The sequence below is a fragment of the Podarcis vaucheri genome (genome assembly GCF_965113315.1).
Source record: "Podarcis vaucheri genome assembly, chromosome: 7".
NCBI lineage: Eukaryota > Metazoa > Chordata > Lepidosauria > Squamata > Lacertidae > Podarcis > Podarcis vaucheri.
Window position 1 is genome coordinate 78,933,354 of NC_138765.1, and position 17,857 is coordinate 78,951,210.

General features: G+C 46.7%; 1 protein-coding gene across 15 annotated transcripts in view; it reads left to right on the top strand.

Moving 5' to 3' along the window:
• Positions 1-17,857, top strand: part of PEX14 (peroxisomal biogenesis factor 14) — a 140,959-nt gene that overhangs the window by 47,864 nt on the left and 75,238 nt on the right. For all 15 annotated transcript variants that reach the window (XM_082230332.1, XM_082230328.1, XM_082230335.1 and 12 more), the window contains exon 3: positions 8,233-8,317. In XM_082230332.1, the coding sequence (XP_082086458.1) occupies positions 8,233-8,317 (85 nt within the window). The remainder of the gene's footprint in view (positions 1-8,232; positions 8,318-17,857) is intronic.

Genomic DNA, 17,857 nt, shown 5'->3' on the forward strand with positions numbered 1-17,857 from the left:
TGGAAGATTCCTGCACAGTTTCTTCCAACTCTACAGTTCTATGAATATTATTTCAATCTCAAAAGTGGGTGGGTCATTATTTTTGCTTGTTATTATGGCATGCATTTTGTGATTTTATATTGTAAGCCGCCTTGTGATCATCAGATGAAGGACGGTGTAGAAATTTAATAAACCCAAGCAACAAAAACAACAACTCTCAGTACCCTTAGCAGACGTCAGCTATGGCTGTTTAAAGCGGTATGAAACTTAGAGCAACCTTTGATTTATATTGGGAGTAGCCATCCTGATGCCCTCCCAACAGTCAGGGATGATGGGAGTTGTAGTCTTTACAACTTCTGGAGAGCCAGTACATCAGCCTCCTCTGATTTAAGGCTTAATATAAGGCCCCGTGATAGCCATTCAGCAGATGAGATAGTGGTCTTTCTTCCTGGACTGTACGACTTAGATTCCAGGTGGGACATCACATGATTGAATATGACAGCGTATGGGGGGAAAGGCCTTTGCATGTAGAAAGGCATTATGCTGAGGAGAAGGACTCAACCCTGGCTCCCTTCTTGACTTTCATGCACAGGGTTCTTTCTTTGATTGTGGGGGAGCCTTTAATCACATATGTTTCCTCTCCCCTCCTGCCCCTGGCAGAACTGGCACAGCTCAGGAACACTTTAGCCTATCTGCTTATTTCTTTATTAAATTTATACCCTGCTTTTCCTCCCAAAGGAGCCCAGGGCTTCAAATACTCCTGTGGTTAAAACACCCCCCCCCCCAAAAAAAATAATAATTTTAAACACCTAAAAACTGTTAAAAACATCTAAACGCAATAAAACCTCTGATGGATTTTTTTTTTAAAAAAACCCAGATGTAACCAAATCATGTTTCTGTATAGGCCTGCCCAAACAGATTTTTTTCCCTTCAGCAGGTGTAAAGAAGAAGAAGTGTACAGTGATGGTGTCAGTGTGATTTCAATAGGCAAAGAGTTCCAAGGTGTGGGTTCTGCCGCACTAAAGGAATGACTTGTTGCAACCATGCAACAGGCAGTTGTGTGGCAATTGCAGAATTGCTAGTTGCGCAGATCCGAGTGATTGAGCCATCATGCTTTGCCACTTCGTCTAGAGAGGTTGCAGAGTGGGACAGAGCCAGCTGGGCAATCTTTAGGTTTTTGTTTCAGAAGTAGAACACCTGGCGCTATCTGGCACGCTGACATCTTAGTTGGCAACTCGGGCAGGGATTTAAGCAAGCCTGGGCTAATACCAGGCAACAAGAGCAACGCAGCATTTGCATAGAACGATAGTAGCAACCATGCTTTATGGAAAGTTCGCTTCGGTTAGGAAGAGATTGCTATACACCAATCTCCTTGGTTTCAAATAACAAATAAAAAATAGTTACCACCAGGGGCACTGAAATGGGGAATTGTGTGGTTGAGGGATTAAGGAACTGCTTTAGCAGCATAGGTTTGAGTCCCAAGAGGTGCTTTCTTGGGAAGAAGGAGAGAGCCATAGATCTGCTTTGCATGCTGAAGATCCCAGCTTCAGCATCTCCAGATACGGCTGGAACAGACTCCTGCGTAAAACTATCAAGAGCTGCTGCCAGTTAGTGTAGCCAGTACTGAGCTAGGTGGGCCATGGTCCGGCTCAGTATAAGGTAGCTTACCACGTTCCCAAGTTTTATGGGAAGGGTGCTGCTCAGTGGTAGAGCATTGGCTTTGCTCCTCAATTCAACTGCTGGCAGTCAGTGTAGAGGTGAATGTACCAGCAATCTTGACTTAAGGAAGAAGGCAGAGTCCTATGAGGCAAGCTTGTGGGGTTATCAGGAAGGCTTTTTGTGTGTGTGCATAAAATGCACACCCAGCTCAAGATCCTCACTCTTTGAAAGCTTGATCTGGAATCTCCAGGAATGGTGCCTCCTTAGCGAGATATATAGCTTCATAATTAGCCTCTTGCATTTTTTCACGAGTGCTGGCATCAGCGTTCTGCGATGTGTTTCCCTGATTAACAGCTGCTTTGCAACTACTTCCGTGTGCCACTGATGACCGTATTTGTCAAGCTGGTCCTGACAAGAGTACGGATGTTCCTTCTCCTTTCCACCCCCACTGTCTTTTACTTAAAACACAGCACTTTCTTTCTCCCCTGCTCTAAAGGGGTGGGTGGGTTGGGGGACCGTCCTCTTCCTTCGTCCTAATGCCAGGCTTAAGAAGCAAAGAGTTTGATTTTGGGTCAGATGCCTGTTTTACACAGAAATGGGTGAGTCTGTCTGTTTCCAACCAGCTCTGCTTTCGCAGGTGGTCGCCCACCATTCCTCCTCATTTCTTCTGCGTTTAAGAAGGAGAAATACAAACGAGGGGGAAAATGCATCTAAATACGTTTTTAAAATGTGCATTTTCTCGAAATGCATACAGATACGTTCAAACAACTAAGAGCTTTCTTGCAAGGTTTGGAGGACCATTGGTCCATGTAGATCAATACAGTATTGTCTGACCCTGGCTGGCAGTGGCTCTTCTTTGGTGGGGAAGTTACAGACCTCCTTCAGGCAAAGCAGATGCCCTACTGCTTTCCTTAAAACAGAGGAAGCTGCCTTTTACCAAATCAGACTGTGGTCCACCTAGCTCAGTACTGTCTACACTGACTGGCAGGTTTTAGGCAGGCATCCCCTCCAGCCCTGCCTGGCGATGCCATTGGGGATTGAACCCTTCTTACCTCCACAACAGCCCTGTGAGGTAGGTTGAGGCTGAGAGGCTGGCGACAGGCTGTCCTAGTGAGCATCGGAAGGGGGTTGCAAACTGCAAAAGAAACAGGTTTCATAGGAAACGAGAAGCTGCCGGCCAGCCATCTAGCTCAGTAGTTTTGTGCCCCACGTAGAGCACATTACAGCAGTCTGGCCTTGAGGTTACCGTGGATGAATCACAGTGGCCAGACTTGGTGACGAAAAGTTTCATCTTCAGTTAAACATCGCTCTATTTTTAATTCAATACTCCTAGTGCTAAGGCAACAAAACTGCTAGCACATTTGCAAAGCTAAGCAGGGTCTGGTATGGTTTCAAATTGGATGGGGAGAACTGCGCGTTGAGATTCCTGCCTTGCAGCGGGTTGGACTAGATGACCGTCGGGGTCCTTTCTAACTCTACAGTTCTGAGAATGTCCCTTATGGGGTAATATTAGGTGCCAGTGGAATGGAGTGGAGGAAGGACTTGCTTTGGACACTGAGGTCCAGCGCTGAGGGCCTTCTGGCGGTTCCCTCGCTGCGAGAAGCCAAGTTACAGGGAACCAGGAAGAGGGCCTTCTCAGTAGGGGCACCCGCCCTGTGAAACACCCTCCCACCAGATGTCAAAAAGAAAAATAACTACCAAACTTTTAGAAGACATCTGAAGGCAGACCTGTTTAGGGAAGCTTTGAATGTTTAATAGGTTATTGTATTTTAGTGTTTTGTTGGAAGCCGCCCAGAGTGGCTGGGGAAACCCAGCCAGATGAGCGGGGTATAAATATTATTATTATTATTATTATTATTATTATTATTATTATTATTATTATTACTATTATTAGATCGGGGAGGCATTCCTTCAGATCTATGCTGGACAAGAGCACAGGTTTCCATCAGGCTGCAGAACAGAGGGAGGAAAGGGAAGCAGGGCCACTCCATTGGCTCTGCTGAGAGAGACCAACCACCTTTGACTCTACCTCAGCTGTCACTACACACACATAGTCCAGTCCCCAGTTTTCCAGATGCCTAGAAACTTGATGATTGTGCCGAGGAATTAGAGATATTACATAACACTAGCTGAAGCTGTAGGAAGCAACTTTGCAGATATCTTTCGCAAAGATGTGTGTGAGAGAGAGAAGAGAGGGAAGGGAGGGAGAGAATCTTTCTTTCTTAGCTATAATTTTGTAATGTCATTTTCAATCAATAGACCTTTAGCAAATAGATGAGACAGATGATGGAGGAGGCCCTTTAAATAATTTAGCTCTCGTTAATGGAGCGATTTCATTTTTTGATAGAATGGCTTTATTGAAAAGTAGATTTTTGCCCGCTGCGTCTTCCTCCGTCGCAGTGTATCTACCACTTTAAAAATACTAATGCGAAAAACGTGTGTGTGTGTGTGTGTGTGTGTGTGTGTGTGTGTAGCCAGAGACTCACTGGGAAGAGTACCGTTCCTGTCGATTTCCTCTAGCAGAGGTGGTTTGGTTAGTTTCTTGGAACAGAGGTTACACTTCTGCAAAGTTTTTTGCTTGGAAAAACTAGCAGTTTGTCAGAACTCTCTGTACAGCCTTGGAATAATTTTTGTGTCTGAATTGGGATTTGCAGTGCTGTTGTGCATGCCCAGCCTGCAGGCTTCGCACAGGGATATCTGGTAGGCCACATTGAGAAGAGGATGCTAGGCTGAATGGGGGCTGTGGTTGCCCTGATCCAGCAGGTTGCCCTTACATTTTCACCACTGTGCTGAGTAAAACCAAGGTGTGACTTAGCGTGTTGTTTGAACCAGGACTCATGGTGAAGCTCTCTTCTCACTAATCATGAGCTCCAACCAAGGACAATCCTTTTACCAACTCAAAGAGTGTTGGTCCACTGATCTCAGACTTACCTGGCAGCAGCACTCTGGAATTTCAGGCAGGGGGCATTCCCAACCCTGTCTGGAGATGCTGGGGTTTGAAGCAGGGAACTTTTCTGTGCAAAACCAATGCTCTTCCCTAGCAGAGTGGATCGAACCAGACACCCGTCTAGGCCAGCACATTCTCATTTCAGCCACTTAACCTGTGAATGTAACTTGGTAGGTGAGCACCTGCTCTGCACCCAGGTCTGATCCAGATGGGCTCTTATATGCAACCTGTAAGATCTTAACGCCTTAACAGCAAGGGCCTGTTTTTATTTTTGTACAGTGCCTAATAACTCTGCACAAACCTATCTAGAAGTCAGTCACACTAACCTGTTCTGCCCTTGTCCTGCTTTTCTGACTTCTCCCAACTGGGCTGACCACCACAAGAACCAGATAATGGGCTTGATGGGGCTTTGACCTGATCCTGCAGGACACTTCTTAAGTTCTGACATTAGGTCCTTAAAAACATTTTGGCAGGCACCGTTGCTCATTCCCCAGCAGCGGAGAGAGTGAACTCTTGTCGAAAGCATTCCAAAAAGCGAACAGGTGATTAATATAAAGGCAAAGTAGCTTTTGATAAGTTGGCACGTCTCTGCGTCTGCTTACTCGGACATCTTTCATGTTCAGCACATTTCCCCCCTACCTCCGCCAACCCCCAGGTTATTAATTTGTGCTGTTTATCCTTCCTGCATCTGGCGCAGCGATACCCGCGCCGTTTAAATGTGCAATTTCTCTATCGCCGGCATTTCCAGTGAGGCAGATCAAGAGGGGCGTAAACAAGATCAAAGTGGCACTTTATGTGCTGGGGGGAAAAGGTGGGTGGGCTCTGTATTATTTTATGATTTGGAACGACGGAGTGCTAAACTTTAAAAAGTGAGGTTCCCTTCTCCTCCCACCCCACCCCCCTTTCCCTCAAACTATGCCGGGAGGTGGTCAAATTTCCCGTTAAAAAAATAATGAGGAAAAAAATGTGAATTTCATCTCCCTCCCAAATTCATTTATCATGCTTTTTAAAAAGGTGTTTTGCTGCCTTTACCTGATGTCTAAATTGGATTGGCTCATTTATGCTGTTCTTTACTGTATCCCCCCTTGCTTTTCTTAAATGAATTAGTAATGACAGCGCACTCCATCATACCCTCTCTACAGCCACTTTAAGGGGGAAGCCGGGTGATCTAAACCTTTTAACCTATTAAAGATGATTTTCCCCAATTGAATCAGACCCACCGCAGGTGTAATAACTAATCATTTAAACTACACCTGCTATTATGTTTTTTTAAGCCATTATGCATGTTGGATAGATGATAATTCATGTTTATTGCATTGTCCGATGGATCCGTTTTGCCTACACTACTCTGATTAATGTATTTAAAGAAATAAGAGATGCAGTTTAAAAGGGGTGGTGGTGGGGAAGTGTATATATATATATATATATATATATATATATATATATATATATAACGCACACGCACACACATCCAACATTGATGGAATGCACCAAGATTATTTCGAAAGGGCCATTAGAACCCATCAGAAACTTTGCTCTCTGACCTGAGATGTATATTTGAAAACCAGGTGAAAGGCAGGCGCTCGATCGACTCTCTCCCCTTATAAACCCACCCGATCAGTGCTCTCCGCAGGAGGGGCTTCCCTGCAGATACCATCTCGTCAGGAGGTCCTTTCTGTACAATCTTGGAAGCAGGCATTTAGCATGGCAGCACTGACCCTGTGGAACTTCCTCCCATTACTGGTGCCTGTTTCCACTGAGCCCTTCCAAGCAATCAGTTAAACCAGAGGTTTTCACCCTTTTTGAGTCCACGGCTCCCTTGACATTCTTTCTGAGGCACCCCTGTGGAGCTCAGGAGCCCAGCTATGTCACCCCATGCCTGCACAGCTGGCAGCCTCTCACCCTTTTTTGAACACCCTCCCTTGTGGAGGGTTCCCTTAGCCTCCTCTCCCCTCTCCTTGGGAGTCCTCCGGGCAGCCATTGCTGCCACCCTTGGTCTCTGAGCTGCACACCCCCTTCAAGCAGAGGTGCCTCCTCACACTGCCCCACAGGGGCCTGGCACTTATCAGTCCATTCCCAACAGCTGGCGGACTGGGTGGCTGGGCTCCCTCGCCCACTTGCTTTCTTATTCCGAGGCTACCTCAGCTCCTGCAATAAATAGCTGTGCAAGCCTTTGGGAGGCAGAGACACAAGGGTATCAGAAGAGAGAGGGACAGAGCCCAGTGCCCAGTGTTGCCTGCGGCACCTTTGGCCACCATTCAAGGCACCCTAGGGTGCCACGGCAAACAGGTTGAAAACCACTGAGTTAAACATACATGCCTGGGTCATGTACCACTTTAAACCAAGGGGAGGGGAAGGATGGGTTTTCATTCTGAGAGCCACATTCCCTTATGGGCAAGCTTCTGGGGGCCGGATGCAAGTGGCTGGCAGGCCCAGAGGCAAAAAGTGGCCAGGACAAGTGTAAATTTTAGTTCTGTACAACAGTATAACTTCTCCACACAACCTTATCTGTCCTCTATCCGGGCAAACAAGAGGCGTTGGCACAGTTCAGGAACACATACCAGCCCAGGAAAAACACTCAAGTTGGGGGGGGGGAGCTTGGAGCAGGGCCAGTGAGGGGTGTGGCCTGGGAAGGGGCGTGGTCTGAAAACAATCCCAAGGGCCAAACACTGAAGCCTAGAGGCCGCCCCCCCCCCCCCCGAGCCTAAGGTTTCCCCATCACTTCATTAAGCTATTGTTCAAGGTTCTGCTTGCGGACTTTCTGTAATGGGCATCTGGTTTGCCGCTGTAAGAACAGGAAGCTGGACTGGATAAGAATAGAGATGGGGAAGAGCTGGAGTGAGAGAGGGTTTAGTTTGAGAGATAGGGCTTGATTTGAGATAGGGAATAGGATAGTTTGAGGGATAATTGGTTCTGATTTAAATTGAGCATCCCCTCTGAGGAGACCATAGCAAGAGGAAGGAGCCCCACAGCTTAGATAGGAAGACCAGGTTGAATGTCTGGGGAAGGTATACAGACAGGGGTTAACTGGAGGGCTGAGACTGAGCCAGGGGAGGTAGAAGCTGTTGGAATACAGAATACCTGGGTCTCGTTCCTGCCAGGAGGGGAGAGTGCTTCCAGGAAACAAAGGCTCCCAAGCCAGTAACATGGGCTGTGGTGACCCCCTGGGAGCAGTGTGCCCCAACATGCTGCTCGTTCACATGAAACCATGGTTTGCTTTAAAGCCATGGTTTTGTGTGATGTGCAAACAGGGCAGTGTTAGAATGCAAGTAAAGCAATATCATGGCGTCATTGAGTATTTGAAAAGATACAAATTATACAAAATGGAATATTGTACAACAGTTGTGCCCAACCAACAGCTTCTGGAAGGAACAAATGAGTGTGTGTCCTCCTCAAAGTAGGCCCACTGCAGTCAATGGACCTAAGTTAGTCATGTCCATTTATTTTTATAAAACTGCTCTGAGTAGGACTCAAGAGTACAACCATAGGGATTCCAAGTTATCTGTAATATTTCTTCCCGCTTCAAAGGCAATTTCTCTGTTCAGCTTGCATTCTACTAGCTTTTGATGCCTTGCTCAGAATGTGAATTCTGATAGTCCCTAACTTTTAAAAAGCGTTTTCTCCTTTTCTCTTACCTCCTGCCACAGATTGCAACAGCGGTGAAGTTTCTGCAGAACCCTCGAGTCCGCCAAAGTCCACTTGCAACCAGAAGATCTTTTCTCAAGAAAAAAGGTATGTGGATCATGACATTCCCTTCTTTTCTCCTCACCTCCCTGCTCTTAACTCCAGAAGCGTTTCTACATGTACCAACCCACAAGTCTTTATCAAAATAAATATTTTATTATTTTTCAATAAGGAGAAAGGGAAAATAAGTACAACCATACGACAGAAAGGACAAAGTGATACCGTCTGCGGAGTACATTCCATGTTAGGAATACAGACTGTTCAAAGCAGCACAAAAGGAAAGTCTGCATTGTTCAGTTTGTCTTATCCTGGGAATTCTGGGTTGAATCCAGCACTAATTCAGTCGACCCACTATAATCAAGGGACCTAAGTTTGTAAACCGCTTTGAGGTTTCGTTACAATCAAGCAAGAGACAAGTCTTGTGGTAAATAAATAAGCTAGCTATGGGCATTCAGTTCAGTGGGTCTACTCTGAGTAGCCAGCATTGGCTACAACGCTCCGGTGTGTTTCTGCATTCCACCAAATTACTCCGTAATAAAGTAACATGTGAAACATGGGGCTGGGGGCTGGGTGGGTTGTGCATTGTAGACACTTACTGACGAAGCTTATGAACAAGAAACCCAAGAAGTGGTCACATTTGGCCCAGCCCTCTAACCCCCCTGTTGTGCTGTGTCAAGCACTCAGACGACGCTGTGTCTCCCATTAGGGACGGACGATTCTGGCCCTTTCTCGTTTTTACTGTCTTAAGTTCATTTCATTTCTGCATCAGTAAGTGAAGGTGTTTTGTTTGCTTAAAGTCCTGATGAAAATTCACCAGCATTTCAGCGCATATTTCTCCTAATGGACACTTTACTCATATGCAGTTTTTGCCTGATGACCCACATCTTTGCAAGCAATTACCCCTAATGTGAATATGATTTTTTAAAAAATATGAATTTTAATTTAATATTATTTTTCTAAATAAGCTATTTTTACTAATAAATGCACACTACCACCTAACTGCTGCATTTTGTTCACATAATGAGATTTTTGTACACCCACTCAGATGGCAGGGTGCAAGTAATAAAATTATTATTACAGGCAGCCCCCCATTTACATGGGGGTTATGTTCTGAGGCACCGTGTGCATTGGTGGAATTGCATATAACTGAAACCTATTGAAAATGTCTGCAAACACCCAGTTACATCCCCACTCCATTGACAAATTCATGGAGGAGGAGGAGGCCGTCAGTGGCTGCTAGCCACAATAGCTTTTCTTTGCGTCCATGGCCAGATCCAGCAATGATTCTAAATACCAGTTAGTTGCTGGAAACCACAGGAGCGGGAGAGTGCCCTTATGCCCGAATCCTGCTTGCATAGCCTTCTGGTGGTCCACACTGAGAGCAGGATGCTGGACCAGATGGAGTGCTGGCCTGATCCAGCAGAGCTGTTCTGCTTTTCTCAAGCAAAGATACAGCAATTAAAACACATTCTTCAAAGCAGTTCAGAACAACTTACAATCACAAAAACTAGGTGGCGCGTAGATTCGTATTTAAATCCTAGTTGAATCCCCCTATCCCCCATACCTGATCCAGCAGCTACCCTTTTAGTGAAAGACCCTCACCGTTCTTGCACCATCTACCCATAAGTCTTGAGGACGAGCCTCACGTTTTCCAAATGGGGAAGGGAACGAAGCTGCCAGCAAGATGAAGCACTGTGGTAGCAGAGCGGGGCTGGTGTTGCAAACTTCTGAACCTGTAGCCTCTCGGAAGGAAGGAGGATTCTAGCGTTCACAGGCTCTTTGGTCTGTCCTGGCTTCTGCCAGTGGTATTTGATGCTGGACGGCCAGCTGCGGGTGAAACGGTCAACCGCTTCAGAGAATGGCCGGGCTGAGCAGAGAAGGTTATGGGCCGCAGTCAGTGAAAGCGAGGTCGAGTTAAGGTTAAATTTGGGGTCACCCAGCCTTTCAAAGCCTTGAAAGGGCAAGCGATTGACTGCCAAGCCCTTTCAGGAGGAAAGGAGAGCCCACATCTTGATAAATCCAGCATTGTTTTCAGCAGACGGAAGTTTCTTGTTCTGTGGGCCTGCAACATTTCTGCTGCCTTTATCTTAAAGGAAAGGACAGCGTCTTTTTTTTTAAAAGCTTCTGGGTTAGTGATGATCTAAAGCTGTCAGCTGAAGAGCGGAGAGTTTTGTTCTGGTTTTGTTTGGATTCAGGTTGCTGAAGTAGGGCCTTGATTTCTTCCTTTTTGTCCTGAGCCCACAGTTTTTAAATCCTTAAAAAGGAAAGCAAGTTTCTAGCCCGTATGGTCGTAAAAGAAAACTAGCTGGCAGGTTTTGTGAGACAAAGCAGAATGGAAGGAAAAGAACATCAGCTGCTCTGCTCTGTTCTTAGCACATCCTGTTGGCTTTAGGGCTTTAGCTCTGGTATCTTACAGACCCATCTACCTATCCCCATATCATATTTCTTTCCCTTCAAAAATCCCAGATTCTCCCTCCCTCCCATACCTACCAACCCTCTCCTGAAACATCATCCTGTAGAGAGTTAGGCGTGCTTCGGAAATAGTTCTCTGTTGAGGTGATGAGCCTCTGTCAGGGCTTGTACTACCTCATGCAGCAGGTGGGGGCTCACACAATTGTGTGCTTCGGTAAACAAACAAAGAAAAAAAGTACAGTCCCCAGGAACTGGATGCAGAAGGTTAGGTTAGGTTTACTGGAGTTATGTTTGCCTTCCAACAGTGAAAAGTCCCGAAGCAATTTACAACCAGAATAAAATACAGCGATATAAAAATACATAGTACACACTCCAATCTTTTGGCTTGATCCAGCAGGGCTCTTCTTCTGTTCATATCTAGTAATAACAAAGATCTAGTGGGCAAGGAGGTAGGTCTTTCCAAGACGTCTGAAGCAACTGATGGTGGATGCTTAATTGTATGGGAGAAAAAAGGGCATCAGTGGCAGGAAGAGAGCCAGTGTGGTGTAGTGGTTAGAGTGTCAGACTATGACTTCGGAGACCAGGGTTCAAATCCCTGTTCAGCCATAGGTGTGACTTTGGCCACAGTAGCAGTCTCTCAGCCTAACCCACCTCATAGGGTTGTTGAGAGGATAAAAAGAGGAGAGGAACCACATCTGCCACCTTTCTGCTCCTTGGAGGAAAGGTAGGATCTAAATGCAAAATAATTAAATTGCCCACTTTTTGGGACACCGCCCTGTGCTATTCTGTCGGGTGCAGTGCCACGGGGGGAAATTCCCCAGGTGATGAAAACAATCCAGGGTCATGGAAGCCCATTCCTATTTATGTCTATAAAATGTTTGTTTGCCTCTTTTCTTTCTTTCTTTCTTTCTTTCTTTCTTTCTTTCTTTCTTTCTTTCTTTCTTTTTCTCAGTGGGTTGTAAGTGTTCTTAGCCTTTCTTGGAATACTACTGCACAGACAGACATGCAGTGAACTTGTACAAATCGCCCACGTGTCCACAATTTGCTTTGTTTGCATTTCAAAAACCGGGGTATTTCTTTCTTTCTTTTTGGAAGCACTGAATTACAGTGCCTCCAGCCAGGGCAGTAACGCCGAGGAATGTCAACTGTTGGGGCTCTCCCCTCTCGGCTGTTCCCGGCTGTCAGAAGTCTTCCCTTCCGGGTCTGATCTCTTGCAGTACAGGTTCTTTCTCTTTCACTCTTTCTCTCTGTGTCGTCCTCCCCCCCCCCCCGCTTGAAATATGCGGACCTACGGGGAGTAATTAATCATAAAAGCTTTGGGATTTCAGCTCTATCATCGAAGCAATGAAGCACGGGAAAGCTGAGCCTAAAAGCTGTGCTGATTACCCACGGTAACCTGATATGAAATCTATAGTTGCAAAGCGATACTTAGCACCTCCCGCCCTCCCTGCCTCTCCCCACCTCAAACACAACCGTACCCCAGGATATCTTGTGATATTATAAACCGCCAGTACATATTGCTGAAGTGACCAGTTTCTTCCTTGTGTTTCTCCCCACCCAGACCAACCCCATCTCCCCCCTCCCGCCCTGCTTGTTCCCCTCTCAACGCAGACGAGAGTTAAGATTTCATTTGCAAAAGGTATTTAGAGCAATTTAGAGACAAATGTCTTGGGTGTTTTGCGCCACGTGCCTCTCCCCCCAGCCACCCCCAACCTCCAGCTTCGCAAAGCAGAATTTTTAGTATCTGAAGTTCCATCTAATCTGTTTAATTTTAATAAATCCCTGACTGGGAGAAGTGGAGATTGGGGAATTTTTTTTTAAGGGGGGGGGGAGGCAAGCAGCTCGGCGGCGTCTGCAAGAGGAGGCCTGAAAAGAGAGACGGTGACCCGATTAAAGCTTCTAATGAATTACTTGGCTAATGATTACCAAAGTGGAAAAAATAATAATGCATAAACTCAGCAACCTTCTTTGATGCAGCTGGGTTGCATCCAGCTCAGTTCCGATCAGAGTAGACCCATTGAAATGAATGAGGCTAAATTAGCAATGTCCATTTATTTATCTGGGTCTTCTCTGAGTAGGGCCAGCACTGGATACAGCCCTCTGTTTCTTCGCCCTCCTTTCTGTTTAGTTGCCGTTAATTTTTCGCAAGGCATCATCATCATAATCCCTGGTAATGGCAAACATAGGTATAAAGCAGGACCACAAAAAAGGTTGGTGTTCTTTATATCCTGGAAGGTGCTGCTTAGGTGGGCAGGGATATATGCATTTGTAGTGTCTTTCGCATGATGTGAAATCTACCATCACTGAGTGATGGCCACATGGGATCCAGAAAAAGGGCCTTTTTGGTGGTGTCTCCTCACTTGTGGAACAATCTCCCCTGCTGGCATGAACAATGGCTGCTTTTTGCACAAGGCTCCTGTGCAGGCTAACTGGAGCTCGGAACTGGAGCCATTTCTAGGATCAGGAGGATGGTACGCTTCTCTGTCCAGACACCTTATGGAAATGGCCTATGATTCGTTCCACTGGAAAAGAGACCAAGGAGCTAAGGTCCTGGTTCTGAGCCCTCTAGTGCCTTATGCATCAAATTCACACTGCCCCCCCCCCCCGGGCTGCCTCTACCCAATTGTGGCATTTGCCTTCATTGACAGATCTTGGGAGAACAAGACATAGGAAGTCAGGCCATTGGTCCATCTAGCTCAACCTTATCTGCAGCAATGTGAGTCAACAGTGTGATGCAGCATTCAACAAAGCTTATGCTATTCTAGGCTGCATCAGCAGAAGTCTAGTGTGCAGATCAAGGGACGTAATAGTCCCACTCTATTCTGCCTTGGTCAGACCACACCTGGAATACTGTGTCCAATTCTGGACACCACAATTTAAGTAGGATGTTGACTAGCTGGAACGTGTGCAGAGGAGAGCGACCAAGATGATCAGGGGGTCTGGAAACCAAGCCTTTTGAGGAACGGTTGAAGGATCTGGGTCTGCTTAGCCTGGGAAAGAGGAGACTGAGAGGAGATATGATAGCCATATTGAAATATATCAAGGGCTGTTACATGTAAGATGGAGCAAGCTTGTTTTTGGCTGCTCTGGAGGATAGGGCTTGAACCAATGGCTTCAAGGGACAAGAAGGAAGATTCCGACTAAACATGAGGAAAAACTTTCTGACAATAATAGATGTTAGACAGTGGAATGGACTCCCTTGGAAGGTTGTGGACTCTCCTTCCTTGGAGGTTTTTAAGCAGAGGTTGGATGGGCATCTGTAATGGATGCTTTAGCTGAGATTCCTGCACTTGCAGGGGGTTGGACTAGATGACCCATGGGGTCCCTTCCAACTCTACAATACTGTGATTCTATGGCAGGCAGTGGCAGGGTTTCAGGCAGGGCATCTTCCCCAGCCCCACCTGGAGATGCTGGGGATTGAACCTGGGACCTTCAGCATTCAAATCAGATGCTGTACCACAGAGCTTACGACCTCCATTGCAGCGGGTTGGGCTAGATGACCTCCATTGCAGCGGGTTGGGCTAGATGACCCTTTGGACCCCTTCCAACACTGCTGTTCTGTGACCCTTCCTGCTGCTTCAAGCAGTAAATGGGAACTCGCTAGCAGCAGCTGGTGCATATTCCACATTTAAAATGAGTGCAGTGGAACACACACATACCCATCCGCCCAGCGGTGCTTTGCCTCAAACATAATTTCTGAAAGGCTCAATTCAGACAGCCTCTGATCTAGAACCTCGACGGCATTGGCTGGGCCGAAAGAGCTGTTGGCCATGTCTGCGTAATAGGCTGAGCAAACTGCTCCCAACGGGGTGACAAGCTCTTATTTGGAGAGATGAGTAGGAGGTCACAGGAAACTTTGCCCTTGTTGACGTCTCGCCTTCATTAATCTGCCTTGGTGCCTAAGCTTCATAGGAGGGAGCAGAGCTCTCGGAAAAAAGGGAGGTGGGGAGGCCGGAAGCCTTCCCCTGGACTCGGTTGCCCCTGTGGGTCTCTTGCAGCTATTGTCAGGCCATTAAGTCGTTGAAGGTGGCGACAGGCCGAGGAAGGGCTAAAGCGGGAGCCTGTCTGCCACACGCCAGGGGAGAGAGGGAATACAGCTGGCCGGGCTCCTTAATTAATTCCCACCCCACTCGACACAGATTTGCATCCCAAGGAAACCTTTACCCTGCTCGGAGCAGCCTGCTATTGAAACGAGCACCTATTTCATTTTTCCTTCCCTGTACTCGAATCAGCTTCGTTTTTCCATAGCGTGACTTGGAGGTCCAGCAAAACACAGAAGGCTGGGCAGCTTTAAAAGAGGATTGGGCAAATTCATGGTAGGAGGGAAGGCTATTTGACAGCTCCTAGCCCTGATGGCTATGCTCTGCCTCCATGCTTACCAGGTAGTAATGCTTCTCAATTCTCGTTCCTGGACGCTGCAGGAGGGGATAGGGTTCTTGCACATGGGTCCTACTTGCAGGTTTCCCATAGGAACATCTATAAAAACAGGATGCTGGACTCGATGGGCCATCTGTCTTGATCCAGCCAGGGCTCTCCCTATAGAATCATAGAATCATAGAGTTGGAAGAGACCACAAGGGCCATCGAGTCCAACCCCCTGCCAAGCAGGAAACACCATCAGAGCACTCCTGACATATGGTTGTCAAGCCTCTGTTTAAAGACCTCCAAAGGAGGAGACTCCACCACACTCCTTGGCAGCAAATTCCACTGTCGAACAGCTCTTACTGTCAGGAAGTTCTTCCTAATGTTTAGGTGGAATCTTCTTTCTTGTAGTTTGGCTCCATTGCTCCGTGTCCGCTTCTCTGGAGCAGCAGAAAACAACCTTTCTCCCTCCTCTATGTGACATCCTTTTATATATTTGAACATGGCTATCATATCACCCCTTAACCTCCACTTCTCCAGGGTAAACATGCCCAGCTCCCTTAGCCGTTCCTCATAAGGCATCGTTTCCAGGCCTTTGACCATTTTGGTTGCCCTCCTCTGGACACGTTCCAGTTTGTCAGTGTCCTTCTTGAACTGTGGTGCCCAGAACTGGACACAGTACTCCAGGTGAGGTCTGACCAGAGCAGAATACAGTGGCACTATTACTTCCCTTGATCTAGATGCTATACTCCTATTGATGCAGCCCAGAATTGCATTGGCTTTTTTAGCTGCCGCGTCACACTGTTGGCTCATGTCAAGTTTGTGGTCAACCAAGACTCCTGTATTACGTTCCTACAGAAGGCTCTGGTTCAATGGGACAGCGCTCAAATTATTGAGGAGCAGGTAAGAGGTAGTGGCTCCCCAGTATGAAATCTACAGAATCCTACCCCCTTTGAACTTTAGCCAGATCATGGCCTCATTCTAAAAACAGTAAGATAATAGGGTTAGGCCCAGGGGACTCCTTGCCTCTCCACCGTTTGAGGCAGTAGTGCATCTGAATACCATTTGGAGGGGAGAGTCTTCTTGTGCTCGCGTCCTGCTTGTTGGCTTCTGCAGGCACCTGGTTGGCCACTGTGTGAACAGGATGCTGCGCTAGGTGGGCCACTGGCATTGATGGAGGTGGGAGGTTGTGGTCTGACTCAGTGCAAGGCAACTTCCTCTGCTCTTGTGTCTTATGGGAAGGGTTGTAGCTCAGCAGAAGAGCAACGGCTTTTCATGCAGAAGGTCCCATCTTCAACATGCCCTTCCTGAAATCCTGAAGAGACAGTACCAAGTTAGATAGAGCAGTGCTCTATCTCATTGTCTCTATGTTCCTAACTACATGCATGAAATAAATCACAACAGAGGTCCATAAAAACACTTGTGGCTCGTGTGTGTGTGTGTGTGTGTGTGTGTGTGTGAGAGAGAGAGAGAGAGAGAGAGAGAGAGAGAGACAGACAGACAGACAGACAGATAGACGGACAGATGAATGAAGCTACTGGCACACTGATCTTGAATTGGCCAGATATCTTAGATCAGGGCTAGGAGTCCTGCTGCCCTTTTCTCCAACCACTGGCCATGCTGGCTGGGGCTGATGGGAGCTGGAGTCCACCTGGAGCAGCCACCGTTTCGCCATTCCTGGATCTCCTCTGAGGGTTGTTTTTTGTTGTTGTTGCACAGGAGACCCAAAAATGGATTTCCGTCGCAGGTGAATAAGCTTCCGAAAAGGAACAGATTTCAATTTAGCGCTCTCTTTCTTTCTCTCTTTCTCTCTATTACTTCTTTTTTTTTCCTTTTTCATAATTTAACTCCATTTCACGAGGCAGTTTGCATGTCCTTGAATGGAAGCTCGTTACCGTGAAAGCTTTTTTAGCATTGATTTCATAACCGCCTTAATTTAATAGCTCCATCATTACTGAGAAGCCCTGAGAGTGAGGCCCCAGCTTTCCAGGTCACTGACCTTTTAATTACAGACCTTGTTCTGATGGCCAGGTTATCGACTGGACGTCTCCCAGATTGCACCCCCTTAGGATGGGGAATGAAAACAACGAGGTTTGCTCCCTGGCTTTCCAGGAGGACGTCCGCAGGGGGTGGAGGAAGAGAGGGAGGAGAATTAAGAAAGTGTGGGAGGGGGAGAAAGTAACCTCCCACGTTTCTAAAATTAATTTTCTCCTTCGGCTTCGTAATTAATTTTTCAGAAGTGTCGCAGTGAGGTTCAGGCAATTCCCCCTCCTTTTTTTTTGCATAGCAAAGGGCAAATCTCACTGTAATCTGTACTGTGGAGACATTACAGCGCAGGTGGTTCTGTTAGCAAAGACAGTCACAGCCCTGCTGTGCAGAGCTGGCATGCAACTTCCTTTCCAAATTTGCCATGCCAAGTTCCTAGTCCTTAAGCATTTCTTAAGGCTTTCCACCCAGGTATATGGTATGATTACTGCTTTAAATGCAAAGTACACATGTGGCATATGTTTAGCAGAAATTGTGCATATTCTTCTGAGTGGCCAACCAAGATGCCCTAAGGGGAAGCCTGAAAGCAGGACCTGACTGCAGCAGCAACTATCCCCATTTGTGATCCCCAGCAAATGGTATTTGGAGGCCTGCTGCCTCTTGACAGTGGAGTTAAAATATTTATTTTGATAGGAGAGCACATTTTCACCACTGCGGACAAACTTGTAAGAGTTCCAAACCGATCTGATGTGATCTGCCATTGTGGAAGACCAAACTCTTAGCCAACAGCCCACTCTTGTTAACCTTTCCTACTCATAATAAGAGGAGC